General features: G+C 47.0%; 1 protein-coding gene across 9 annotated transcripts in view; it reads right to left on the bottom strand.

Annotated features, from left to right (window-relative positions):
- The window catches only part of nedd4l (NEDD4 like E3 ubiquitin protein ligase), a 47800-nt gene that overhangs the window by 1758 nt on the left and 19043 nt on the right, over window positions 1-26999 (bottom strand). For 4 of the 9 annotated variants that reach the window (XM_084482815.1, XM_084482817.1, XM_084482810.1 and 1 more), the window contains 24 exons: window positions 26515-26565; window positions 24203-24264; window positions 23716-23818; window positions 22410-22564; window positions 21721-21859; window positions 21069-21254; window positions 20882-20959; window positions 16979-17041; window positions 15678-15824; window positions 14168-14410; window positions 11289-11486; window positions 10284-10361; window positions 7099-7153; window positions 6355-6413; window positions 5570-5635; window positions 4595-4824; window positions 3789-3910; window positions 2908-2978; window positions 2402-2497; window positions 2192-2265; window positions 1713-1773; window positions 1547-1606; window positions 1304-1411; window positions 247-343 (listed from right to left, as the gene is read on the bottom strand). In XM_084482815.1, the coding sequence (XP_084338941.1) occupies window positions 247-343; window positions 1304-1411; window positions 1547-1606; window positions 1713-1773; window positions 2192-2265; window positions 2402-2497; window positions 2908-2978; window positions 3789-3910; window positions 4595-4824; window positions 5570-5635; window positions 6355-6413; window positions 7099-7153; window positions 10284-10361; window positions 11289-11486; window positions 14168-14410; window positions 15678-15824; window positions 16979-17041; window positions 20882-20959; window positions 21069-21254; window positions 21721-21859; window positions 22410-22564; window positions 23716-23818; window positions 24203-24264; window positions 26515-26565 (2602 nt within the window). Of the gene's footprint in view, window positions 1-246; window positions 344-1303; window positions 1412-1546; window positions 1607-1712; window positions 1774-2191; window positions 2266-2401; window positions 2498-2907; window positions 2979-3788; window positions 3911-4594; window positions 4825-5569; window positions 5636-6354; window positions 6414-7098; window positions 7154-10283; window positions 10362-11288; window positions 11487-14167; window positions 14411-15677; window positions 15825-16978; window positions 17042-20881; window positions 20960-21068; window positions 21255-21720; window positions 21860-22409; window positions 22565-23715; window positions 23829-24202; window positions 24265-26514; window positions 26566-26999 lie in introns of all 9 variants that reach the window. The other 5 variants (XM_084482814.1, XM_084482816.1, XM_084482809.1 and 2 more) reach the window with 2 other exon arrangements.

Genomic DNA, 26999 nt, shown 5'->3' with positions numbered 1-26999 from the left:
CACTGAACAGACTCAGGTCACCGAGCTCGCCGGACTGTCCGACGGCCGATAATCTGGTTGGTGTGTCAGGGCCTTAAGAAGCAGCTAGGGGTTTGGAGCATCTGGCTCCAGGAACAGGTATGAAGGGGGGGGGTCGAACAATGTTTCTTTTCGTCGGGTGGGGGGGGACAGACAGACAGACGGACGGACGGACGGACACCCTGGCAACCACTATTAGACTGTAGTCTCTGGACGAGTCTGAAGTACCGTAGAGCTCTGCGAAGCCGTTCATTGGCACACGGGACGTCCCGGTCACAAACTGCAGCAGACGGATCCGTTTCTCAGCGTCCATCAGGAGGACCACCTGGAGGAGGGCGTGAAGGGAACAGGCGCTCACATTACAGCACCACACCGTACAAACAGAGAGAGTCAAATGAACAGAACTGGATACCACTGGAAATGACGCGGGCCATTATTGTGAACGTGTCTTTAACCGCTTGCCTGTGTGTGTGTGTGTGTGTGTGTGTGTGTGCATTTGTGTTTGTTTGTGTTTGAGTGACTGTGTATTTATATGTGTGTGTTTTTGTGTTTGTTTGTGTTTGAGTGACTGTGTATTTATGTGTGTGTTTTTGTGTGTTTTTGTGTGTATATGTGTGTGACTTTGTGATTTTCTGTGTGTGCGTTTTTATGCAAGTATGCGTGAGTGGGTTTTTTTGTACGTGTGCGCAAGTGTGTGCGTGCTTTTATGCACGTGTCCTTGTGTGTGTTTTATGTACTGTATGTGTGTGTGATTTTTTGTGTGTTTTTATGTGTGTGTGTTTTTACGTAAGTGTGCGCATGTGTGTTTTATGTGTGCGTGCGTGCGTGTGCGTGTTCACCCTGGCTCAAGACAGCTAATAAGTAATAAGCTGGGTGAGTTGGGGTCTCTTTCATCAAAGCAAACAGGCTGGCTCTCCAAACAGACTTTGATCTCCTGTAGCAGGGCCCTCTAACCTGACACGGCTGATAGGACCTGATAACCGCCGCCGCATGCTCACTTTCTACCAGGTACTTATTACTTGACCCTTTTGTAGTACTACTAAAATAAAATAAATATAAAATATGCATATATATTTTTTTTTTTTTTTGCTTTAGTATAGTACACACAGACACCCACATATCTCTTTGGGCAGTGGGGATTGATATTGAGCTACATTTACAGCAAGTAAAGTTTGGCTGTGTGTGTGTGTGTGTGTGTGTGTGTGTGTGTGTGTGTGTGTGTGTGTGTGTGTGTGTGTGTGTGTGTGAGTGTGAGTGTGAATGAGTGAGTGAGTGAGTGACCTACCTTCCAGAACCACTGTATGACAGGGTGATTAGGACAGTAGCCGTTCTTATACACCGTGTGTTGTCTCCAGTCGTTGACATCAACATCCCCCAGACCGCACATCAACAGCTATTACACACACATGAACACACAAACAGACACACACACACACAAGAAACAAGTTAGAAGAATGGATCATAAAACAAAGCAGAAAGATGAAACTAAGAATGAGAAGCAGATGGGTTCTGAACCGGGATTTAATACCTCCAGCTCGTTTTCGTCAAAGATCTTGATGAGATCCACGACGATGAGCTCAGTGAAGCCCTGCAACACAGAAGCACGTTAATCATCATCACTCTCCGACCGGGATGGATTCATTCGTTTCCCCCTCGGTGACCGACTGTGTCCCTGCACGCTCTCGTGCCCTCACCTCCAGGAAGGCGTTCATCTGCTTCTGCACCCGGTTCACGAACCGCCACTGGATCACCAGGCTGAGGGGGGAGAGCGAGGGCGCCAGGTGAGGAGGGGAGGCAGTGTAGCTCAAGGATTAGTGCTGCATTAGTCACGATACATACAGTGAGAATTAGACAGGACAGTATGGGAGAGAGAGAGCGAGGGGAGGACAGGCAGCAAATGACCAATGGCAATGGCAATGTAGACCGCCAAATCAAACGTCATGTGATAGATATGTTTATAGATTGGCGTTTACATGTTATTTATTGAAAGGTTAAATCTCATCCATCCTTTTCAGGCCTGAAAGTAAATCCCTTTGGAACGACTTTACAGTGGTTTTTTAAGATTGTATGTTTTCTAGAAAGAAATCCGGGGAATACAAATTACCATTTGAGCAGTAGTGGAAATAAAAACAAAAACATATCTTAAAAAAAAAATAAAAAAAGCTGTCCTTACTCAATGTATTCCTTTTTGTTGTCGTTGGTGACCACCATGTCCGATCCACTGGGCTTTAGGTCCACCTGGTATGTCTGGGGGGAAAAGAGAAAGAAACACCACATTAAAAAAAAGATGCAACAGTTAAAATGCACAGAGAGGAAATGCTCCCAGCTGATCAGAGATCAGAGGACGGAGGAGCTCTGGAGCGACGAGGGCCGGCGGAGGTACCTGTCCGAAGTTGTCCTCGTCGATGCAGAACCGCAGGTCCAGCTCCGTGGGGTCGTTCTCCAGGATCCACTTCAGGGAGTTGTAGTACTCGCTGTCCTGCAGGGGGCGCAGCATCAAACGCGTCGAGGTCAGCGGGGAAGCCAGCGGCTCGTGTGTATTGTCACACGCATCACTCGAACGTATTGAGTGAACGCATGTTTTAAAGCAGACAAAGTGGTGACATACTGGTGTGATACTGTATGACGCAAACTACGATTAAATTAACAATAGGAACGCGTTGAAATGTACGATACAAAGTACGATAGAACGTACAACGCGAAGTGGGATAAAACGTGCAATACAAAGCATGATCGAAATGTACGGGAATGAGTGATCAAATGTACCGATGAAGTGTGATCAAATGTACGATAAAAGCACGACAAAAATGTACGATTCAGTGTGATGCAAAGTCCCGCCCTGTACAAAAGAGGTGTCACATTCAGAACGTGATCAAAAGTCAAGCTTACCACAGACTCCATATCTTTGAGAGAGATCTGTTTGCCCAGCATCATCTTGTAAAACGGCCGGATGAAAAAACCTAAAAATAAATAGATGGAATTAGTCCTAATGGTAGCAGTGGTAGTAGTGGTAGTAATAGTAATAGTAGCATGCATGCTACTCACTCTAAGCCAAACACGAACAGTGAACTGTAGACTTGTACCAGCATGGTATTGGTCCATCAATGTCACATGGTTGTGTGGTATATTCTAGTTTGATGTAACCGTACTGGTTCCTTTGTACTTGTATTGGCTTGGACTGGGCTAGGATTATGCCCATTTTTTACCTTCGAAACAAACAATACAGATCCTTCGGATGTGAAGAATATTTATTTTCTCCAGACAGCCAAGGGAACACTATCTATTTATAAATAGACCTGGTGCTGTAGTGTCAATGTGCTGCTATGATTAAGCCGTGATACGTGTGGGTCTTCTTAGCCCTGACACACGGTCTACCCTCTCTGAACCTCTGCAATGTAGAGCATGTGGCGAGCGCTCATAACGGGTGCGTTCCAAGCTGTTCTATAGCGAGCTGCCCTCTTTTCCGAAATCCCCAGATGTTTTCCTCAATGTTCTCAATTTCACCTTTAAAGAGCAGCACAGAGCGTCCATCAAAACAGCTTCGGACTAAGGAAACATAAGTGTATCGTACACAGGAAATGAATATTCGGCCCCTAACACAAGTCGGAAGGTTGTTATTGGACCAGATGGTCAACTTGAGAGTTACGCAAACAGGCCATAGACAGGAGGACGGAGGGAAAAGTTTTGGAATGCACCCGACATGTCAAAAGGAGCCAGGCAGACACTCGAGGTCATTGTGCGCGTCCGTCAGCCAATCAGCTGCTTCCTACCGTCTAACAGCTTTCCGTGGAACACGGCCATTCCTGCCACGCGACCGATGAACTTGAAGTAGGACAGGTGGTCCTCGTTACACAGGCCAGAGTTGGGGTTGATCTGGAGGGTGTAGTTGTCCCTGGAATAACACAGGATTGTTATGGTGTGAACGTTTAACAATAATTGTTCAAATAAAGAAAGTTTAAAATAGAGATAGATCTAAAAAAAAAAAAACATTATATATATATAGGTTTACCTTTGCTATATTATGACTCGAAATTGTATGACAAATTAGTGATTTACCAGCTAACCCATTAAAGCTAGAGTAGGCAATTTGGGAAAAACCAGCAGAGTTTGGAAGCAACCGATCCAAAAAGAATCGGACCCCTCCAAAACCACTGCCCCAAAACACGGGACCAGCTCGCTAGCTTTAGCACTAGGTCTGCCTAGCCTTATGGAACACTCCGGTCATGCGCTATGAGGGCATGGTCAGAAAGCGCGCGTGTAGCCGGGTAGGTAGGTAGGTACACAGGTAGGCCACGCAATCATTTCATGATTCGAGCCACAGATACAGGATATTCTTCTATTTTTTTCGGCCGAGCATTTGATTCACGGATTCCTGTCGCAATGTTGAACCGAACTTCAAACAAATACGCCCTATAATATATACGACAATATGAAAATGCTTCTAAAATAAAACGGCCGGGTCTACGCTTGCTTTAATCGTAATACGTACGCGACGCGAAGCACGTTTTAAACGCACACAATCTCCAGTTCCCCCCCCCCCAACGAGGCGAACGGCCCTACAGACAGACACACTCACGTGGCGGAGTACTCGAAGAGGCCGTAGTAGGGGTTGAACATCTCCTTGGACAGCAGGAAGAACCACTCGCGGGCCACGCCGCCGTAGTCCAGCCCCTTCTCCAGCTCGAACTCGATCCACAGCCGCGCCTTCAGGATGTCGGGCCGCTTCAAGGACATGATGCGACGGTACGACTCCTCGAAGATGTTGTTTCGGTGCAGCTTCATCTCGAAGCGGTTGGGAATGTCCGCCTGGGAGGAGGAAGGAAGGAAGGAAGGAAGGAAGGAAGGAGGAGGAGGAGGAGGAGGAGGAGGAGGAGGAGGAGGGGGAGGAGGAGGAGGAGGAGGAGGAGGAGGAGTGAGGCTACTGTTTGTTTTGTTTTTTCGTTTGTTTTTCGTAAAGGTTGATGAAAAAAAAATTGATAAAAAAAACGTGTTTTTTTTGGTTGATATTATTCAAACATGCGGTTTGTATACAGTTTACAAATTTGGAAAAAGGAATTGAAACAATCGAAAGAAAATTCATGGATTGTATTCTAACTCGTTGAATTCATTCAATAAACCCTTTTTGTACTGATAATGTTGTACCGATAATGGGTTTGCTCCCTAGTTGACTAAAACTAGTGAGAATCTCACACATTGCTGGTGCCTCGTCACACATGATGAAATACCCTCATACAAACTGTAATGCTGGGGGCTACACCTGAGTTCACCCTGCAAGTACAGCTCTGTTAATGGGTCCCAAAGAAACTTTAAACAAATAATGAAAGACAACTGCCATCTTGAGTGATAATAAATGTTCAATGATGTTCAATAATTCACATTATAATAGAATGATACTATAATTAATTTGTACGAACTTCGGACGACTTAATTAGCATGCATGATGTGTCATAAGAAAAAATGACATTAACAAATTCTCAGGTGCCAGGAATTTGAAATAGATATTGGCAAAAGATATTTCAGCTAAATATATATTCTAAATATATATGCTTACCGGCTTCTTCAATTTCTTCCTGAAGTAGTCGTATTTCTGCTTGAATTCTCTGGAGTAAGGAACCGCCTACACACAAATACACACACGCACGCACTTCAGTGACTGACCATGTCAAAGAAACATTTCCAAAATCGTTCTATATTAAATCCCATCAAATGTCACATGAAACATTCAATAGTCTCTACCCACACAACTGATCAGCAGAGGGATGCATGGATGGTATAACAGTGTCAGTATGCCAAGTAATAATCTGGGGCAACAAAGCGACACACACACACACACACACACACAACATACAGATACAGTAGATAGATGGTAGTAGCCGTATGGTTGCTCCATGGTAGTGACAGTACCGTAGCTACATGGTAGTAGTAGCAGTATGTTAGTAGCTACATGGTAGATGTGTAGTAGTAGCAGTATGTTAGTAGCTACATGGTAGATGTGTAGTAGCAGCAGTATGTTAGTAGCTACATGGTAGATGTGTAGTAGTAGCAGTATGTTAGTAGCTACATGGTAGATGTGTAGTATCAGCAGTGTTAGTAGCTACGTGGTAGTAGTGTAGTAGTAGTAGCAGCAGTATGGTAGCTACATAGGAGTAGCAGTATGTTAGTAGCTACATGGTAGTAGTGTAGTAGTAGCAGTATGTTAGTAGCTACATGGTAGTAGTGTAGTAGTAGCAGTATGGTAGTAGCTACATGGTAGTAGTGTAGTAGTAGCAGTATGGTAGTAGCTACATGGTAGTAGCAGTATGTTAGTAGCTACATGGTAGTAGCAGATGAACTTACAGGTCCCGTGATGGCTGGGCTCTGCAGGCGCGGGTCCTCCCATTGAGTGTTCTTTGTGTCTAAAGAGAAAGGAATTGACAAATGAATGATCAATTAGTATTATTTATACAAACTATTACAATTATTATCAATATTAGCAAGTACCCTGACATTTCTATGAGTGTACTTGCTGTGAATACAAAGACCAAGATTTAAGAAGAAGCATGAAAGTCTGGATATGGACTTTTTTATCAATATATCAGCAGATACACATTAAACGTCTCTGCTCAATGTCTCTCTTATTCCTTTGTAACAAAAACACACATGCGTGTCTCGTCCAGCGCCGCCACCCTGGGGCCTACTGTGCAGTGCTGAGCAGCCTGGTGTTTCTGGCCATAGTCACAGCAGATGTGTGAGCGACGACTCCAAAGGAAACACTATCCAACCACTGGCGTAACTCTGTAGACGCTTCAAGGTCAGGTCCGCACCAGAGAACTATTCTATCAATCTTAACAGAGCTTGCTGTGTGTGTATGCTTTGTCTGTCTGTCTGTCTGTGTGTTTGTGTGTTTGTTGACTCTGTCCTGCTTACAGATTTGGCGCGCTCTAGTGGTGGTGCAATTAACAGCTCCCAGACACGGGATCTCAATTAAAAACGAGAGCGAGAGCGTGACGGAGAGAGAGAGAGAGAGAGAGAGAGAACTGGAGAAAGACGTGAGTGAGAGGAGACAGAAAGAGCAAGGCAAGAGGGGGAACAGAATCTTACTATGGTCGATGTAAAAGGTGCGTCCGTCCGTGTGGATCCTCTCCTCCCAGCCAGGCTACAGAGAAGAAGAAAAACAACGACAACTCAGTCCCAGACTCCTCCGCTGGCTGCACTATGGGACCATGCTAACAACAGTCAAACGACTGCTTTTGTTCTTCCTTATGTACCGGGCATGGACATCTCACAGTCCATGCCCGGTGCACATCAGCAAGGTTGCTGCAAATTAAATTTAAATCAACGCTAAAGCAGATACAACGCCATCCAAAGCGAGTCCACATCAGCACATGGATAACAACACAGTGATCGTCAGTGATCGACAGTGTGTCTCTCACACACACACACACACACACAGACACACACACACACCTGCACGCATACAGTCAGGCAGGAAGCAATAGAAAAGAGTAGGGGGAATGGGGATCAGGGATAGAGGGAGAGTCGGACAAACTGATCACGTGTGTGTGTGTGTGTGTCCGTGTGTGTGTCCGTGTGTGTGTGTGTGTGTGTGTGTGTGTGTGTGTGTGTGTGTGTGTGTGTGTGTGTGTGTGTGTGTGTGTGAGTGTGTCTTTATGCTGCATGCTACACTGGCAGAGAGAAAAAATAAGAAATGGGACATTGATTGACAGACTCTTTTGAACCCTTTGAACTCCTTTGAACCCTCGCCTCTCCCCCACGTGCCATCAGTTCCCCAGCTCCACCCGACCCCACAGCCCCTCACAGTTTACCCCCCTCTTGGGTGGAGGATCTCTCTGCGGACCTCCACGCACTAGACTAGCTGAAGCTCAGACAGGGACACACAGACACACTGACACATGGTGGAGAGAGGAACATGAAGGGGAGGGCGGGGGGGCAGAGGGGGAATGGAGAGCTACGGTCCATTCATGCTGCTCCAGAGACAGACAAAGAGAGGCAGTGGTAGAGAGAGAGAGACAGCCAAGACTGACCGAGAGAGAGACAGGTGGAGAGAGCGAGCAGGTAGAGAGACAGAGTGATAGATAGGCAGAGAGACAGAGGCAGAGCAGAGAGGCAGACCATGCCAGCGAGACAGAGGGATAGAGACAGAGAGGTAGGCCGAGAGACAGAGAGGAAAAAAAACAGAGGGACAGAGAGAGACATAGACAGTCCGCGCCAGAGAGAGGCAGAATGACAGTGACAGAGAAATTGAGAGGCAGACGAGAGACCGAGAGAACGCCAGAGAGATAGAAACAGAGACAGAAAGAGAGAGACAGAGATACAGACAGAGACAGAGACAGAGAGGTAGACCCCACCAGAGACAGAACATCAGAGACGGAGAAATTTAGCAGCCGACCGAGAGAACGCCAGAGAAAAAAAGAAACAGAGAGACAGGAAGAGAGAGAGACAGAAAGAGACAGATGGACAGAGAGGCAGACAGAGAGAGAGGCAGAGAGACAGGCATTGGACCAGACCAGACAGAACTGGGAGGGGTCAGGCAGAGGAAAGCAACCAACCAACCTCCACTGGCGCTATGTTCTGGCAGACAGAGATGGCCAGGTGGAGAAAGAGAAGGAGGAGAAGAAAAAGAAGTAGGGTACATTTGATTAAATCCCCAGAATTCAGAAAGGAGAGCGAGAAAATGAACAAGTGAGAGAGAGAGAGAGATATGCACACACCACGCAAGCCTGGGCCAACCCCAAAGCACATGAAGGTGTGTTCATTATGGTCAAAAGCTGGGTTAGTCATTGCTTTGCCCCACATGTTAAGGGTTAACATACACACACTTAAGAGGAGTATTCCCACAGTAGAAGTTTAGAGACAAAATTTAATGTAATTGGATTTAAATGTAATATTAGATCTTCTCTCCAGATGCCTTAAAAAGCCAGTGAACCCAAAACCACTTGCTTTGTTTTACCATGGAAATTTGTCTTATATGATCATCAACATAGCAATCTATGCCATTTTATCACTGTAACTGAAATAAGCCCCAAAAAGGGGGTGAAATGCTATGTTTTTGCTTATTCTCCAAAAAATGTGCACGTGAGCTGCGGACAGGCATACTGTTCCTGACATCCGAGTGCCTTCTTCGAGGTAGTCACGGTTTTTGTGTGTAGGTTTGGAGCTCTGTCAAGGCAGCGGTTGACTGCGGTATCCCAGAGTAAGTTCTACTTTTCAGACACTTATTGTACGACGCTACGGTGTGTGTGGAGGGCTGTCTGAGCAGCGACGTCTTTAATGTCAGTGTCCGAGTGAGGGTTCCCGGACACCTATAGTATAACACTTAAATGCAACATTGCTTGTTATAACTCTCGTAACAGCTAAACTGCGGTATTTCAAAATTACCATAAAGTTGGCGAGGGTCGTAACCATGGGGATAATAAGCCCCCCTCTTTATTTAAACTCTCAATCCAAAACACTTTTTTTTTTTTTGTTATCACATAGTGTCAAATTCCACCTGAAACTGTTGGTTCACTGGCTCTTTAAGAGGACAAATCAAAAACCACATGAATCCTGACCAAATTTGAGCACACAATTACATCTAAAATTCTTGGATCTTGGATTTCTAGTCCGATGTCTGAGCAGTTTGATTTGCACATTCACCTTAAGTGTGCAAAGGAAAAACGCCTTTGAAACAAACAAGGCTCACTCAGTTCAGAGTGCCTGGGAATTAGGTGCTTTGCCAGTTAGAGAGGCTCCCCACGCCTTCACACCGCGTTTAGCACTTAGCTCCAGGTCAGCGCTGCAGAGCCCACCCATACAGGAGCATCACACCACTGGTACGCTGCATTCACAGTGGGTTGGCATGCTGGCGCTACATGGGTCCACTAATGGGAACATCGTTCTTTCCTGTACTTTGATACATATTATTATTGCACTTGGAATATTATTAATACAGATACTGGACTATAATCTTTTTTTACTTGAAAACGTTATTCCATTATGATTGAATTCCTTTTAATTTCCTTTTTTTGTTATTGCCCCTCTTTTTAACACTGATATTTAGTATTTTTGTGCTCTGCCGCTACAACTGAATCTGCCCTTATGAACGAACAAAGCACCCCTTCTAATCTAATCCCTTTTAACCCAGAGGACCCTGACCCTGGCCAGGCACCCCAGCCTGGGAGCACCTATAAGTGGGTGGACCTATAGTGGGCGGACCCGTGGCCACCGCCCCGTCTCAGCGGGTCGGCGGCCCCCGCCGAGGGGGACGGCTGTCGGGCTGTACTCACCGGTAGAGGCCCCAGCTCCCCAGGCTCCATGGAGGTCTTGGTCCTCATGTGGACCGGGTACTTCAACCTGGGGTCCTCCTGCAGCACCCAAACACAAGCGGTGTTCAAAGACACGACATCCACAGACGCAGGACGTACCAGAAGGGACGGCCAGTAACCATCGAAACACGGTTTGACCGTGTTTTAATCGTTACTGTTTAAAATAACTGATCAAAGAGATGAAACTAAAAAGCTTTTTTTTTTTTTGGTTTTTTCTTTTTTTTAACTGAAAAATAAAAAGGCGATAACAGAATCACATACTATATAAACTTAAACGCATGCCGTCTTTAAGTCTGTGTTCACGTCAACACCACCAGGTGTCGCCGTCACCCCTCGTAACCGATCGCACAATAAAGAAACACCCCTCGATCGTTAAAACATATTCCCCATCTGTGTGCCCCCACAAAAGAACATCTAATCTAGTGTGACATCTCATTGGGTCCCTGTGCGACCAAAAACAACAAGCAGATCGACATTCGGTTTGACGCCACCAGATGTTGAGCATCACCTCTCGAAACCGCACACATGAATCACAAATATTTAAATAAAGGAGTATTAAACAAATACCATCTGCGCTCCCGAAAAATGTGTCACTCGCGGTAACCGTTCTGTCTTTCATCAAGACGGCTGACCAGGTTTATTATCCCCGAGAGTCAAAGTCTCTTCACATACATTAAAAGAACAGTGTCGGGGTTGAGGATCCCTGCACCAGGACGCCTCCAGTTCGACCGTGGGAATCGGGGCTTCGAACCCAGAACCTACCAGGGCCGGGAGTCAAACAACGCCACAGCACTGGACTCCCCCCCCCCCCCCCCCGGTGCCCCCTGAAGTCATCTCCCATGCAGCACCACGACTAGACTCCCGTCGCCCTCACCACCACCACCACCACCACTACAACAACGGGGCCCCTGTGTGTGTGTGTGTGTGTGTGTGTGTGTGTGTGTGTGTGTGTGTGTGTGTGCTCACCCAGGTGGTGTTGCGGCTGTTGTGGTCGATGAAGAAGGGCCTTCCGTTGGGCGCTATCCTCATCTCCCAGCCCGGGGGTAGGAAGCTCTGCTGGGGCTTGTGCTGGGACTTGGGGGAGCTGTAGGGCGAGGGCTGGGGGGTCTGCGGGGTGGACACAGTGTCTTTGACCACCCGCCGCACCTGGATGTTGTTGGCGCCCTGAGAGATAAAAGAGAGAGTCAAATGTAAAAAAGCAGCTAGTGGTGGCTAGTTTGGAGCGCCTTTCAGAGACACCAAACGACTTTGGACATCCAGAAATGTAATGTAATTACGGAGATTTAAAAAAAACAAAAAACAGACTGCAGTCAGAACGATGGAAAGCAGGCCTGGATGAGATGTTGTTGTTTTTTACTTTTTATTTCTAAGTATTTTTTCACATTATCCACACAATATAAACTGTGGGGGAAAAAAATGCAGGACAAGAAACAAAAACAGCAAACACGTACACAAAAATAAATAAATAAAATAAAATAAAAAATAAACAGGAGGTCATGGGACAATCACTTAATCATGAGTAATCTCGCCTAGATGAGATGTTTTTTAAGACTGCTTTTAGAAATGCAGAATCTACCCAGCCTTCGAGATCGACGTAAATAGATAATTAAAATAGGTCTGAGCATCATTTTCAAGATTTAACCTCACCTCACCTGAATCCCAGCCTACGCTAGATAAATCATCAGTTATTCCCAGGAAATGACACAGGCGAGCAATTCTAATGACTCAGAGTGTAGCGATCCGGGCTTATTATTATCCTCTCAGTGCAAACGTCTAATTCCTAATGAAAGACTGCGTTCCTCACAATACACACACACACACACACACACACACACACACACACACACACACACACACACACACACACACACACACACACACACACACACACACACACACACACACACACACACACACACACACACACACACAATTCAACCTTTCAACGCTCCAGCTATAAAGAGTGTTTCCTCGAAATGTCAGCACCTCCATCTCATTTCTCTCTGCTCGCACGCACAAAACACACAGACAGGCGAGCACACATCGAGAAATGAATAAATAAAAAACGATTAGTACAAATCCACAGATTCATGTAAATGTTATATTCAAAAAATAAAATAAATGTGTTCAATTGATTGTGACAATAACAACCCAAGTTGTAATATTACTATTATTAACCCAAGTTGTGTTGATCAGTGCTGACCTGTGCTGCGAAAAAGAGTTGTGTTCATTAACCACCCTGCCCTTTATTAGACCTCCATGGGGAACGATGAATTAGAGGAAAGCAGCTGAAGTGGCGGTGACTGGCGAGCGTCAGCCACAGCCGGCCACCGTGCCAACCGTAATGTGAACAACACGAGCGTGACTCAACATACTGGAACCGACCACTTTCCTACTGGGAAATGTGTGTCAGATGCTGAGTGCACATTACCTGACACGTGCAACAGCGCGCACAACTGTCAGTGAGTGTGCAAAACAGTCCGGGTCAAGAGTTCAAATTAATCATCAGACATTTGTTTTTTTTTGTTTTTTTTCCAATTGTTCCTCATTTTGTTCTATGGATGATTTGACATCTTCTGCTCATTTAAGTCTCCTCCTAATCCTTACCTTCTCTAAGTACAATAAAATCCATATTGTTCGAGACTAGTTTAGTCTTGTTTCTATATCTCACTCATGTACACTGTACATGACATGTACAGACTATGTATGTCTTGACAGGGAATAGAAAGTTTTTCAAACAAGGGATCCAAGACCTTATATGGGTCCTGTTTCATTATTCATAAGCTTTGTAAACACAGCCTGCTTAGTAGCACAGCCTGGGTACGATTTAAGGCTGATAGAGAGAATCTCCACTGATCATATTCTCATATGATCTGGAAAAATGTAATGCTTTTCATTTCCCAACATAAATATTCTATGAATAACTAACATAACTACAAGTCATACACTCTGTGCCTTGTCAGATTAGTGTGATGAACTTGATGTCTGAAACGTTGGCCCAGTGTGCTGTGTTGATGCATGTTGGGTTATCAGAACCCAACGCTATCCCTGGTATAAGTTACTGATTACAAGGAACAGGTTTAAAATTAGAACCGGCGCTTACATAACAAACTTGAACACCGCTTAGAAATGATGACTTGCCCTCTACATGCACATGGTGTGGATCACATCTTCTTATGAAAAAAATGTCTTCAGGCCTTTTGCATTTTGCTGTTACTGAGAAATGATTCACTTTTTAGTGAGAGCGCAATGGAGGATTATTGATTTTTATATTCTTACAGAGGCTGGACCGATTAGAAGGAGACTAAAATAAGCAGAGGATGTCAAATAGTCCTTTGCAGCAAAAAGCAGGTTAAAGTGAGGGAAAGAATGGAAAAAAGGATGAGAACTGAATCCATCACTTATTGAGCGATGGAGAGAAAACGTGGAAGTCATAAAAAAAACGAACATAATAAAGTAAAAAACATAATTGAACAAAAACCATGTGTGACGAGAAGCACGATCCATAACAACAATAGAGAGGAGAGCAAAGAGAGGGGGAGGGAGGGAGGGGAGAAGGGGAGGGAGGGAGGGAGGGATGGAGGGGAGGGAGAAAGGGAGGTGGGAGGGCGGGATGGAGGGAGATGAGAGGGAGAAGGGGGGGGGAGAAGAGAGGGAGGTGGGAGGGAGGGAGGGAGTGAGGGGAGGGGAACGAAGAGAGGGAGGGAGGGGAGAGAGGGAGGCGGGAGCGAGGGGAGGGGAGGAAGGGAGAGGGATGGGGAGGGGAGGGAGACGGGAGGGTGCGTGCGAGGGGGAGGGAGTGAGGGGAGGGGGGAGGAAGGGCGGGGCGGGGCACTACAGCTCACCTCTATGGGGGTGGACAGGGTGACGGTGGGGGAGCTGAGGCTACGGGCCCTGCGGACCTGGGGGGGCTCGTGGAGGTGGCTGGTGGAGGCGGAGGAGGAGGTGGAGGCGGTGGAGGCGGCGGCGGAGGGGGAGGCCCCAGAGGGAGCCGCGGCCCCGGTGGTGGGGGAGGAGGTGGAGGCGGAGACGGAGACGGAGGCTCCTGCTGCGGAGGAGGAGGAGGTGCTGGCGCCGTCTTCTGTCAGCTAGCGGTGAGGAGGAGGAGGAGGAGGAGGTGGTGGGGGGTGGAGGTTAAGGTGGGGTTATGGGAGAACGCAGGCGGTGGCGGTGGTGAGGAGGAGAGAGTTAAAGGGGAGAGTTAATCCCCCCCCATCACAGGCTATTGATTCAGAGCGGTTTGGTGGGGAGTTTTGTTTGTCAAGCTAACCACACAAAGATCACTTTCGATAATAATAATATACATACTTTCATGACATACAGTATATTGGTATACTTCTTATGCCGCAGTGTGGTTGAATACATGATCAGGATTTTTCAATGACATTCCAAGGGCGTGCATTATTTCCAACAACAGGACGCCGACGCCTTTCAACAGTTCGGATTCAAAACATTTCAAATCCAACGGTCCGCGAACGGTCAAATACAACTATCGGCCAGATGTCGCTTGACAATCCAAGAACAATTTGCTCAAATGTTATTTTGGCTGATTTAGTCGATACAAAACCCGATAATATGTCAGATGGAAGTAACGCATACGTGTTGGTAACTGTGGGATCAGCAGAATCCAACCGGCCTGGCCTGTCCCGTTTATTGGAAAATAATGCACTACGACTTTGCTTTCGGCAGCCATCCCCAACCCTGTCGTCCCTTATTGTCCAATTACCGGCCTGCCAAGATGAGTTTATTCCTTACACGTTCATTTCGGTTCATACAAAGTAATAACAACACGCGTTGGGCGCCACACAAGGTCATCGAGGGAACATTCCGGCCTGTGTTCTACTACTTTCATGAGGCAAGAAAATCAAAGGAATGCCGACACATCGGAGCGGAGGGAAATGAGAAGGACATTTCCATTTAGTTGCCATGGAAGACACGAGCCATTCAGGTTTCAAACCAAAAAAAGGTTGAACACGCACGCACGCACGCACGCACACACGCGCGCACACACGCGCGCACACACACACGCAACGAAGAGGTATTTCAACATCACAGCATGAGATCTTGAGAGCCTGGTTCTGTCTCTTGGGAGGCCACACTCTCCCTTAATAAGAGGCAGTATGAGGCAGAGTGAGTGAGTGAGAGTGAGAGTGAGAGAGAGAGAGACCAAGTTTGGGCCTCAGTTTGGGGTGTCTGTTTGACGATGAGACAGCATTAAAAACAGACCAAAACTAAAGGAAAGAAGAATGCTTCATAAAAAAAAAATTCGGAAATAAGCTAAACAAACTTTGGCGCGCAACCGTTGTCATTAGTGTGTGCGCGTGTGTGCGTGTGTGTGTGTGTGTCCGTGTGTACCTGGATGACGGGTCGGGTCCAGGTGGTGGAGCGGCTGTTGTGGTTGACGTAGTAGGTGCGCCCCTTGCCGTCCTTCCTCTCTTCCCACCCGGTGGGCAGGACGGGCGGGGTCAGACTGAAGGCCGCCGCCGCCGCCGTGGAGGGGGACTGGAGACACACACACACATACACACACATTTATATACACACAGACACACACACACACACACACACAGAGACAGACAGACACATACACACACAGACAGACACACAGACACACACACACACATGTATATACACACACACAGACACACACACACACACAGAGACAGACAGACACATACACATAGACACACACAGACAGACACACAGACAGACACACAGACACACACACACACTTAGAATCTGCGGCGGGATGGTTATGGTCTCAGGACGAGAGACAGGACACATTTTCTCTCTATTATTTCTAAACTGTCGTCCGTCAGTGGGGCTTAGCGGTGAGGACTCTGGTCTGATTTATGTTTCACAGCTGCTTCGCCACTTCACACTTTTTGAGGACGGAAACATTTTGGAAACTTTTTTTTTTTTATTCATTCAGGTCAACATACTGGGGGAGTTTTGTTTTTTCCCCCCCCCCCAAAACAAACCGTGTACCAGACAACCGTGGTTTGGTTAGCATACCGGACATGGTATTAAGCATGAAGACACACAAGCTAGAGTCGGTGGCTGATTTTGCAACACACACACACACACACACACACACCGAGTCCACCAAAACAACCACAAGACAACGGGCACGGACAACACCATGACCACGTGGAACAGATGGTCCGCATTTAGGTTTCCCTGGAGAGCCAACACTACATGGCGGCCCAGTTACCTTTGTTACTGCTACTCCAAAGCTTTAGCGGAGCGGACCGTTTAAGAACAAAAAGTATATATATAGTATATATTTTTTATATATTATATTGGATTATGGTGGATTACGGTCATAATTGTATTTTTGTGAATTTATTATGTCTTGATTTAACATTAAATACTTAAATCAAGACATAATAAATTCACAAAAATACAATTACGACCATCATTGACAACAGGATAAACTTCAATATAAACTTGTGGTCAGTCTATCATTCCGGCGTCTTCTCAAACAGTGCGGCGGGGGGGTCCTCCAGGACCCACCAAAGGGATGTCTGAGATCCCTGGCATATCTTTCACTCAGCGCCGCGGCGAATGACCGGTCCAGAGGGGGGGAGGGTCCCGAGGAAAAACAACAACGAGTGTGTGTGTGTGTGTGTGTGGAATGTAAACTGAGACATTACCATGGGCTCCTCAACGCCTGTAACTGTCTGAGCTCTGCTTCTCCTGCTCTGGGCACTGGGCGTCTGGTGGACAACAAGGGGGAGAACGGGGTCTTTAGTGTTAAGCGGAGGGGGTGGGGGGGGGTGTCGGTCATGTGTGGGGGGGGAGAGAGCGAGAGCGAGGGAGGGGAGAGCCAGTGAGAGGGAATATGAGTGAATTGTGAATTGAGCAGTGGCGGCTGCTGGTCTTTCAAAGAGGGGGAAGCTCTTTTTCCGGCCTACATCAGATAAATTGTCAATTGATGATGTATATGTAAATTATCCTCTCTGTTCCTTTTCAAGGAAACGCTCAACTAGCGGTCTTTTCCAGTGACTTGACCAGTGTCCTCTCAATGGCCAGCAGAGCTAGGCTGCTTCAACGGCCTTGGCCCATTGTGTTATGGAGCTCCTTTCTACACCTGCACATGTAGCTCCAATTGTTGCCACTAATGAGAACAGTTTGTAAAGCTGAGGCATTGCACTGTCGAAAGAGTTAGCGTCAGGCTTTTTGATTGGATGAAGAGGAGAAGAGGAGAAGCATCCCATAATCATGGGTGGGGAGGGGTGACGTGGGTAACAGGGAGGGCTGTGGAAAGTACAGAAGAGAGTGAGGAAAATAATGCGCTTTAAAAAGGTTGATTATTTTGATTATTGTGTTGAAGAAATGAATCAAGAATAGTTTCGGGGGATACGTTCTGATTTGTTTAAATATACTGTTGACACTGATTACTTGAGCTAAAGACAAATCTGTTTTCTTTTCAAAAAAGGCATTTTCCTAAAACAATACACAGGCAAACGTATCCTGCTGATTTCCTTGAAACCTATGCTGTTTTCTTGAAAATATGAATTACCATTAGGCCTCATAGGATCACTGGTGGACAAAACTTAGAGCAAAATGAAACTCGGAAGAAAGGAATTGAACATTTACAAAGAAAATTTAAAAGTATGCTTGCTTCTAAACATATTTGCTTGGTCCCAATAGTTTAATTCAGTTGGCAGCTGGCTATAACAGGGAATTGACACAGTGTCACGTATGTTGACCTGTACAGAGACCCCCAAACATAGAATACTTCACCAAAATATCTCACTAATATTTTCCCTAATCAGCATTCATATTTTGGCATTGTGTAATAACCCCTCCCCCCTACTGTGCCCCTTAAGACTACATTATATTTGATGTTTGGATTATGACGATTAGCATCAGTTCATTTAGCAGACGCTTTGATCTCTAGAGCGACGTTAAGTGATCAAGTGTGTTATTTTAGATGCAGGGAATTAATGGGAGGGTAGGGGTTACGGCATCTTGCTCGGCGATGCCTTCAGGCAGAATTGTCGGGGGGGAACCGAAATTAGGATATGAACACGGAACCTTTTCCGATGGGAACCCGACGCCCTAACCACCAAACACAACCATGTTTCAAAGACGAGCCACTGGTTGCCTCAGAGACCAGAATGAGCTTTAGAAACCACTGGACCTGACGGTAGGATTCTGCCTTATCCTCTCAGCTTTTTCACCACATGAAACGGACCCAGTAAGCTTCTACTGGCGTGACCCCCGGAGTCCATTAGATCATAAATCTCACGTATATGGACGTTCAGAAGCACATCGCCATTAGGAGAGGGGCCGCGTTTGTTCCAACTCAGAAGTAACCAATGCCCTCTCACATCTTCCATTACTCACTCATTCTCTCACTCACCCGTTCCCCCAACCCGCCCCCTCCACCCTCCCGCCGCCCCCCCCCCCCCCCCCGCTTCAGGAAAAAGCAAAACCTGTGCACAAAATGTGAAGATTATGCATTTATTCTGATGGCTTTTCATCCCGAGTGCCAACTGTTGTCCATAAAGTAGTCATTTGAGGCTAAGTCCGACAACGCCAGCTGTACTTTGCAATCTGCTGCCTCTGGGATCGTTTTGACAACGCCAAGCTGGCCACCGTTACGCATCCCGGAGAGGAACCACGTATTACTCAGACGGTCCCATGACTGGCCCATAGCTCATGGCTAAGTGACTGCTACAATCAAGCCGTTCTGCTGTGTGGCTGTTTTTGTCAGTCAATTGATTGTCCTAAAAAGGGGGGGGGGGGGGCGGGGGAGGGGGGGGGGGGGGGGGGTCAGTCTAGGTGTAAAGGAGTGGGGTTTGTGTTCTGCCAGCTCAGAGCTGCAGATGTCTCAAAAGGCAAAAACAAAAAAGACATAATATCGACTCCAGATCTCGATGACTCAGAATCCTGGCATCCTTGAATGGGCGGCTTGTCTCCCAACTTTCATCAACTCCCCCGCCCCCCCCCCCCCCCCCCTTCCTCTCCTCCTAAACACACCCGTGCTTGGTCACTTCACAGCACTTCACTCGAGTGATTGCAAATAGTGTGCTGCGGTGGCTCCGTGATGGACGGACCGGACTGTGATGTAACGTGATGTACAAGATGGACCTCTGCCAGGGGCCGGGAACTTTTGAAGTGTACGGAAGAAAGAGTTCTTCATGAGTAGAGGGGATCGTAACGGTGACTCAGCAGTACAGTAGAGTTTTTCATTCAACTCGGGGATCATAACAGCGACTCAGCAGAACAGTAGAGTGCTTCATAAGTAGAGGGATCTTAACGGTGAATCAGCAGAACAGTAGAGTTCTTCATAAGTAGCCCTAACAGTGACTCGTCAGTACAGTAGAGTTCTTAATCAGTAGAGGGGACCTTAACAGTGACTTGTACATTGAAGTAGAGTTTGTAATTAGACTTAGGGTTCCATCATTGAATCATCAGTTAATTATAGTTCTTAATAAGTAAGCCTAACACTGACTCATTAGTAGAGGATGTGCAGAGATCATGTTTGTGTCCGAGAGAAGGTAGCGCTTCTTGGACACTTATATTATAACGCCACGGTGTGTGTGTGGAAGTGTGGAGCTCAGTCTGAGCTGTGGTTTATTTTGATGTACTCGTCCGAGCGTTTCGGACACACAATATGCATTTTTAAAATCTCACGATGTTTGAATTCCAGCTGAAACAGTGGGTTCACTTACACTTTATAGTATAGTAGAGTTCTTGATAAGTAGAGAGCTTTATAAATATTAACAGTGACTCATCAGTAGAGCTGAGTTCTTAATAAGCAGTGGGGACCTGTGCACTTTACAGATTAGGGTTCTTCAGGAGTAGAGGGGTTTAAATAGTGAATCATCAGGAGTGGGGGGTGGATAGGAGAGAACGGAGACAAGAGGTGGGAGAGAGGAATGGGAGGACGCTGTGCGCTAGTAGTTCATAGTCCACAGGGAGTGAATCAAAGAGTGAAAGGGAATTGTGACAATCGAGTGTGTGAAAAGCTGCGGCCGGATAAAGAGATTCCGTGGGAGGAGAAAGAGGAGGAGGAGGAAGAGGCAGCGATGACTAAGCAGTATCAAGTGTAGAGTAAAATGAGGACGTGGGTATGTGACACACAAGAACACGGCTGTATGACAACAAAGACAACAACATTGAAAACGCAAACGTAACCCGTGAACGGCCGTGTGTGGCCACCATTTAACACACTGAATGCAATCACTTTGACTTTATCCATAGCACCGGGAATGTTTAGCACTGGGAACGACAGGAAATAGAGAGAAGAGTAGATAGGAGGTAGGGGGTAGGGGGGGAGAGGAGACGGGGGAGAGAAGAAGGTAGGTAGAGGGGAGGAGAAAGGAGAAAAGGAGAGACGAGGGGTGAGAAGGAGGAGAGGAGCGATGGGAAGTGAAGAGAAGGGGTAGGAAGAGGGGAGGGGTGAGAAAGAGGAGAGAAGAGAGACAGGAAGTGCAGAGGAGGAGGAGGAGAGGTAGAGAAGAGTGGCAGGGCGGAGCAGGAAAGAGGGAAGGTACGAAGTGGTGAGGGGAAGGCGTCGGAGGAGAAGAGGACGAGATTGGTACCGTCAGGGGTGGAGGCTGGGCCTGGTCGCTGACGCCGTCCGTCATACTGGAGGAGCGAAGTCTGTCGGACAGCTGGCTCTGCGCAGACACCAGCAATTATGGACCGCTCATCCTCATTTATTTATTTATTTCCATGCCACGACTTCAAAGCCTCGGCGTGGGTGCGTTTGTCTTTTGTCGGTCGTACCTGGACAGAGCTGGGTCCCGGGACTTCTCCGTTGGTCTCGGGCATGTAGGAGAGCCTGAGCTCCTCGGAGTACTCCTGGGGGGGTCCCGGGGACTGGGGGGGCTGCGGGGTCATGATGATGGACGAGGAGGTGGACGGGGGGCCGCTGAGCTCATTGGGGTCCTCTTCTGAGATCAGCTCCCAGAGCTACAGGGAGGGCCGTATGGGGTCGGGATCGACAGAGTAGTTGAGGTGTGTGTGTGTGTGTGTGTGTGTGTGTGTGTGTGTGTGTGTGTGTGTGTGTGTGTGTGTGTGTGTGTGTGTAGGTGTGTGTGTGCATGTATGCATGCATCCGTGTATGTATGCATGCCTGAATGTATGCGAGTATGTATGTCTGCCTGCACGTGTTTGCCTGCGTGTGTGCATGCGTGTGTGTGCATGTGCGTGTGTGTGTGTGTGTGTGCATGCAAGCGTGTGCGTGCATGCACACGTGTGCGTGCACGCGTGAGTGTGCATGCATGCGTGCGTGTGCATGCATGCGTGCGTGTGTGTGTGTGCATGCGTGTGTGCATGCATATGTGTGTGTGTGTGTGCATGCACGCGTGTGCCTGCGCGTGTGTATTTGTGTGCGTGCGTGCGTGCGTGCGTGCGTGTGTGTGCCCCTCCGCCTCACGTTGTCCAGGTCCCTGCTGGGCTCCATGTGTTCGTTCTCCAGGTCCTCGCTGATGTGTCTCCGGGAGCGGAAGACGCGGTGCGCCTCCTGGTGGATCTGCCGCTGCTGGCTGTCGTTCTCACTCTCCGAAATCACATCCCTGCACGGGAACACACACGTCAGTTAGGAACACACACGTCAGTCAGGAACACACACATCAGTTAGGAATACACACATCAATACACACCCAGCCAGGAGTTAGGAATACACACATCCACACCCAGCCAGGGGGAAGGGGAACCATTTACATTGGGACCACCCTATGCTAAGAGCGTAGATTAATGAATATACCGTATTTATGAAGCCTATATTAATGGTATTAATTAGGGTGGTTGTTAGGGAGGTATGTTTGGGTGTTTGCTTCCCATGTCCAAAGTCTACCAACCCTTGAGCAAGACGCCCTAATGCCTCTAGATAGGGTTATGTACTAACCCTATCTGCACGTTAATGACTATCATTAACGATATAGTCATTAATGTACAATATAGATAAAAGCATCCGCTCAATGACTAATGTCTTGTTCCCATTTGATTTAAAAGCCGAGTGTGGATACCACTCCAAGAACCAAGACGAAAAGTAAAGGTAAGCGATGGTAAATGTTAACTAAAAGAGCAGGGGGGGGGGGGGGAGAGGAGAGGGGGGGGGCCTACATGTTGGTGGGGCGCTTCCACTGCGTGGAGCGGTTGTTGTGGTTGACGAAGTAGGTGCGGCCCAGGTTGTCCACCTTCTCCTCCCAGCCCGGGGGCAGTGGGGGCACCTGCTGCTGGGGCCTCTGGTTCCCCTGCTCACTGGTCTCCTCCCAGCCCTGATGGACCAAGAGTCACACACGGAACCACTCTTAAAGAACATACTGATTCAATCAAATGCGATTCCAATCGTGTGGTTATCGTTTTATCATTACGCTCTTGTACTTAAGTGTACGTCGCTTTGGATAAGAGCACCTGCTTAATGCGATGAATGTAATTTTAAATCGATTAAATGTAAACTGTTCTGTGTCAATTAATTAAAGGTATCGTATGGCATTTCTGCCGCTAGGGGTCACTCAATCAAAACAATAACAAAGGACGTAGTTTGATGACGTGTGTGCGGTAGCGTGGGAACATGAGAGTTTGTGTTGTTCATGTTAAAGATGTAATGTTATTCACGTACTGGTGTGTAGTGTCCAAGCTCTAGTTTTGGGGGGGGACAGGGGGCACATAGAGTGCATATAATACAGAATAACCTGAATTTCCATTTGTGTCCATTGGTGGAAACAATCACAGACTTCTTTCACCCCCCCCCCAAAGAACTCCTACAGAGTTTCTTTTGGTCTTCATGGCATCCCCCAAACTGATCCGTGAACTCCGGTTGACTCTATTAATGAGTTCGGCCAGCGGTCTCCTCTGCTGGGAATAGCCATTAACCATCCTTCACCCCGCACAAGATCATGTTATGAGTCAGGGTGGTGTGCAAGGAGAGGTGGGGCTATTCACAGACTGGTCTGTTGCTAGTGTGTTGGTGAGAGAGAGAGAGAGAGTGTGTTGCAGGCAGCTCTACAATAAAATCTGAAATATATATATATATATTTTTACAATAAATGACCAGCCCAAGTGTTACTTTGATGATATAGAAACATAATGATAGACAAACAATCATGACACATTTTAAAAAACATGTATCTGATATCCATGACATGGAAGTTAGGGATCTTTATTTCAGTGTCTGTTACTACCTCAAATTCAGCTGACCAGCTAAAGATAGTGAATACAATCCAAAGTTGGAGGAAAAAACTATTCTTGAACAATACACATATATAGGGGCTTGAACAAAAACAAAACAACAAAAAACTTTTTTTTTTGTTGAGTACTTATTAGACAAAGACGTGGACACCTGACCCACGTCGTGTGATCAAACGGTGAAACCACGCCGACCCTAAAAAACTCTCAAAACGAGGAAGTTCAGCGTCGGTAACCTCACCTCCGCTTCCTCCCGGACGTCGCTCGCTTCCTCTTCCTGTCCGTCCTGTTTGGGCAGGTACGCCATCTTCAACCGCAGGTACCCCTTCACCCGGGACTTGTGACTGGACGACCAACACAGATCACAGCAACACACGCCAATTTATAACAAACTAACTAATAAAACCATGGCAACCAAAGCAAATGTCCTAATTGGGTGGGAGAGCTCTGGTTAAGCTCCTGGCGTTTCTCTCGTCAGTTGGTTAGACGTGACGGGGACTTTCCCCCAGAACTGGCCTCTTGGCAGTCGGCTTTAACGGCCACTGCTAGCCCTTGAAGGAACTTCACATTGTCATACTTGGTGTAGAAAGAAAAAAAAAGGAAAAATGACCGCTCTTGCGCCACAAGATCGTCACTCGCTTCAACAAACTTTTCTCGCCAGACATTTTGTTCCATTCCATTTCTTCCCACGCTCGAGTTAATGAGCACCGTCCCTTTCCGAAACTCACCTTCTAGGCCGCAGGAGGAAGTCTTTAAATGTGTACGGCCTCTCCATGGCAGGGTCTTCCGTCTGTACAAAAAAAAAGCGACATGGTGTGCTTTTGTTAACGACGCCATATAACACAATAGGAGAACACAATCCCGGGAGGAAACAGGACGGAGCTACTGTGGAGGGACATCAGGGCTCCGATCAGTCACCGCCGACCATGTGCGATTCGCATCACCCCAGGACCGCTGATGCAAGCCCGCGGTGACTTCAGTTACATTCTGAGTAGCAGGCTCAGCCGTTCCAACACTCGCTGTGTTAACCCCTTACTGTAAATCATCGTTAAAAGTGAAGGGGCGGCGGTGGGGGGGGGGGGGATTCTTTTATTGGTACTGGCTTCTTAAAACAGTTACGGTATTTCATAAGAAGGTGGACAAAAAAAAAAAAAAACCTTACAAAAACAATAAAAGCACATTAAAAGAAGGAAACATCCATCAGCTCAGCACTAGCTCAGTCATAATGGTATTGAGTTATGTCTCTGGATCAATGGCGGTTCTTGTTCTGAGGCTCTGGGAGTTTGGCCAACACTTATAATAAATAACCAGTCCCAGGAAACAGGTCTCAGATTGACAGGCCCATTGAGGGATATGATAAAGAAGTCATCCCATCATCCATCCAAATATATTTATATATATATATACACAAAGCCCATGCTAGCCTGGCCCGTTTGAACCAAGCCGACGTAGCAGAACTCTAATTTTGACTGAGTCATGTCGACTTCACTAGCCAACGAGACACAAGAGGAAGTGACTCGCTGAGATGTCGTAAAAAAATAACACACACACACACACAGTCTCTCACACACACACACACACACACACACACAGTCTCTCTCACACACACACACACAAAAGACAAAATTGATATATTACACCAAATCACAGAAATAGCCCAAAATACTCTTGGGCCACTTAAAAAAAAAAAAGCAAAGGGCCTGAAAAGCGTTTGTCTGGTCGGCCTCGGCCAAACCAAAGTGAGTCAGCATCTGGCAGCGGTGGACGGTCGGCTCCTGTAAATCCTTAATCACGTGCGAGGAGGCGAGTGAACGCAACGTTCAATAATTAACCCTGTTAGCCCCGGCGCGCAGAGATTCCTGGACGTTTTTGAACTTCTAAAAAGGACATCAGAAAGGGCCTTCACTCCCTGGGGGTGGGGGTGGGGGGGGGGGGGGGGGGAGAAAGCGGGCCGTCCGTCGACGGTTCCTACGGGGCCAATAACACGAGTCGGCCTTATAAAGCATTGAATTAACTTCTTGGCCGCGACGCCCCCTGTGGCTTTGGGTGCGGGTTTCTCCTTTGCGGGCGTGTGTGTGTGTGTCTCTGTAACGAGCTTATTGCGTCAGGAGTCGATCACATGCTTTTAGAATAAACGATCATCTCGGGAGTTGTGATAAGTATTAGCGTTGTTGCGCTCGCCGTTTTTTTTGTCGTTGTTGTAGAATTATTATTATTAGCGTGGTTACTGACATTACTGAGGCGAGGCTACCGCTGAACCGACATGGATCTAAAGCTAGTTATCATTAAAAAAAAAAAAATTGATATCTTACAAACAATCAACCAATCACAGCCCCCCTCCTTAGCGAGGGCTATCGACTGGCTCTCTGCTCCACCCCGCGTCCTTTTGTTTACGTATCGCTTAGCCTTCCTTCTATTTTTAAAAAGACGGGGCTCCCCTCGGTCCCTTGATCACAGCGGACGGCCGCCTAAGTGCGCACGGCGCCCCGGGCCATTGGGTTCTCCTACGCTACGATAAGCCCCCGAGCAAGGCCTGACCCCCCCCGTAGGCGTCACCCATGTAGGCCCACGGAGAGAGAGGAAAAACACGAGCATCGCGAAAGCTCCGTAGCGACAAGCTGAGCTCCAACGTCGTCGTACACAGCAGTTAGAGAAGAGAATTGTCGGACGCGACCGTTAGAAAGAGAGAACGTCGACGAGGGAGAGAGAGAGAAAGAGAAAGAGAGATGGGGTCAACAATCTATAGTGTCATATACCGCCAAAAATGTTGAGGACCTTGTAGCAGTAATACGTTTGATTAACTCAACCCCTATCCTGACCATTACCTCATTGTGTTGCATTTTAAAACATTGTAACATATATATATATATATACATTTGTTCTAGTTTTATTTTGAAGCCTATGTTGTATCGTGTTGTACATCTTGTGCTTTGACAACCCAAAGCCCTTTGAATATAACAGCGCCATGGAGGCGGTGGGGGGGAGAAAGAGAGAGAGAGAGAGCGAGAGAGTGAGACAGCGAGAGATAGACCCTACTCACCGCCAAGTGACTGAGAGGCACGTCGACTTGTCCAAGGAAATCATCTCTTGTCTGGGGGGGGGGGGGGAAGAAACAACAAAACAAAAACATGTAGATCAACTTTTAAATACCTGCATTTAGAAGTAACTACAATTCCGTCTGGGGAATACCGAAAGCATGAGCTAAATGTTGAGCAGGATTTAGACAGGAAAAGAGAGGGAAAAACCACAGAATTGAATGGGGTTTATGAAGTCCAGCAAAAGAAAAATCCAGGAACACAGTGTATATTACACACAGACAGAGAGACGGAGAGGGAGAGAGAGCGAGAGCGAGATTCATATTAAATATCCCCAGCAGTCTTAAGCCTCCTTGAATGCCCGTACAAATCTGAAGACCAGCATCGCTTCACCAATTCAACTGGGTTTAAGGAATACATGTACCACATGGATCTTTAAGCCCGATACTACGATTCGACGTCTTCTTTATTCCCATTTGAATATACAGTG

This window comes from Micromesistius poutassou, assembly GCF_964030765.1.
Source record: "Micromesistius poutassou genome assembly, chromosome: 18".
In the NCBI taxonomy this organism is placed as follows: domain Eukaryota; kingdom Metazoa; phylum Chordata; class Actinopteri; order Gadiformes; family Gadidae; genus Micromesistius; species Micromesistius poutassou.
This window is presented reverse-complemented; position numbering and strand designations above follow the sequence as displayed.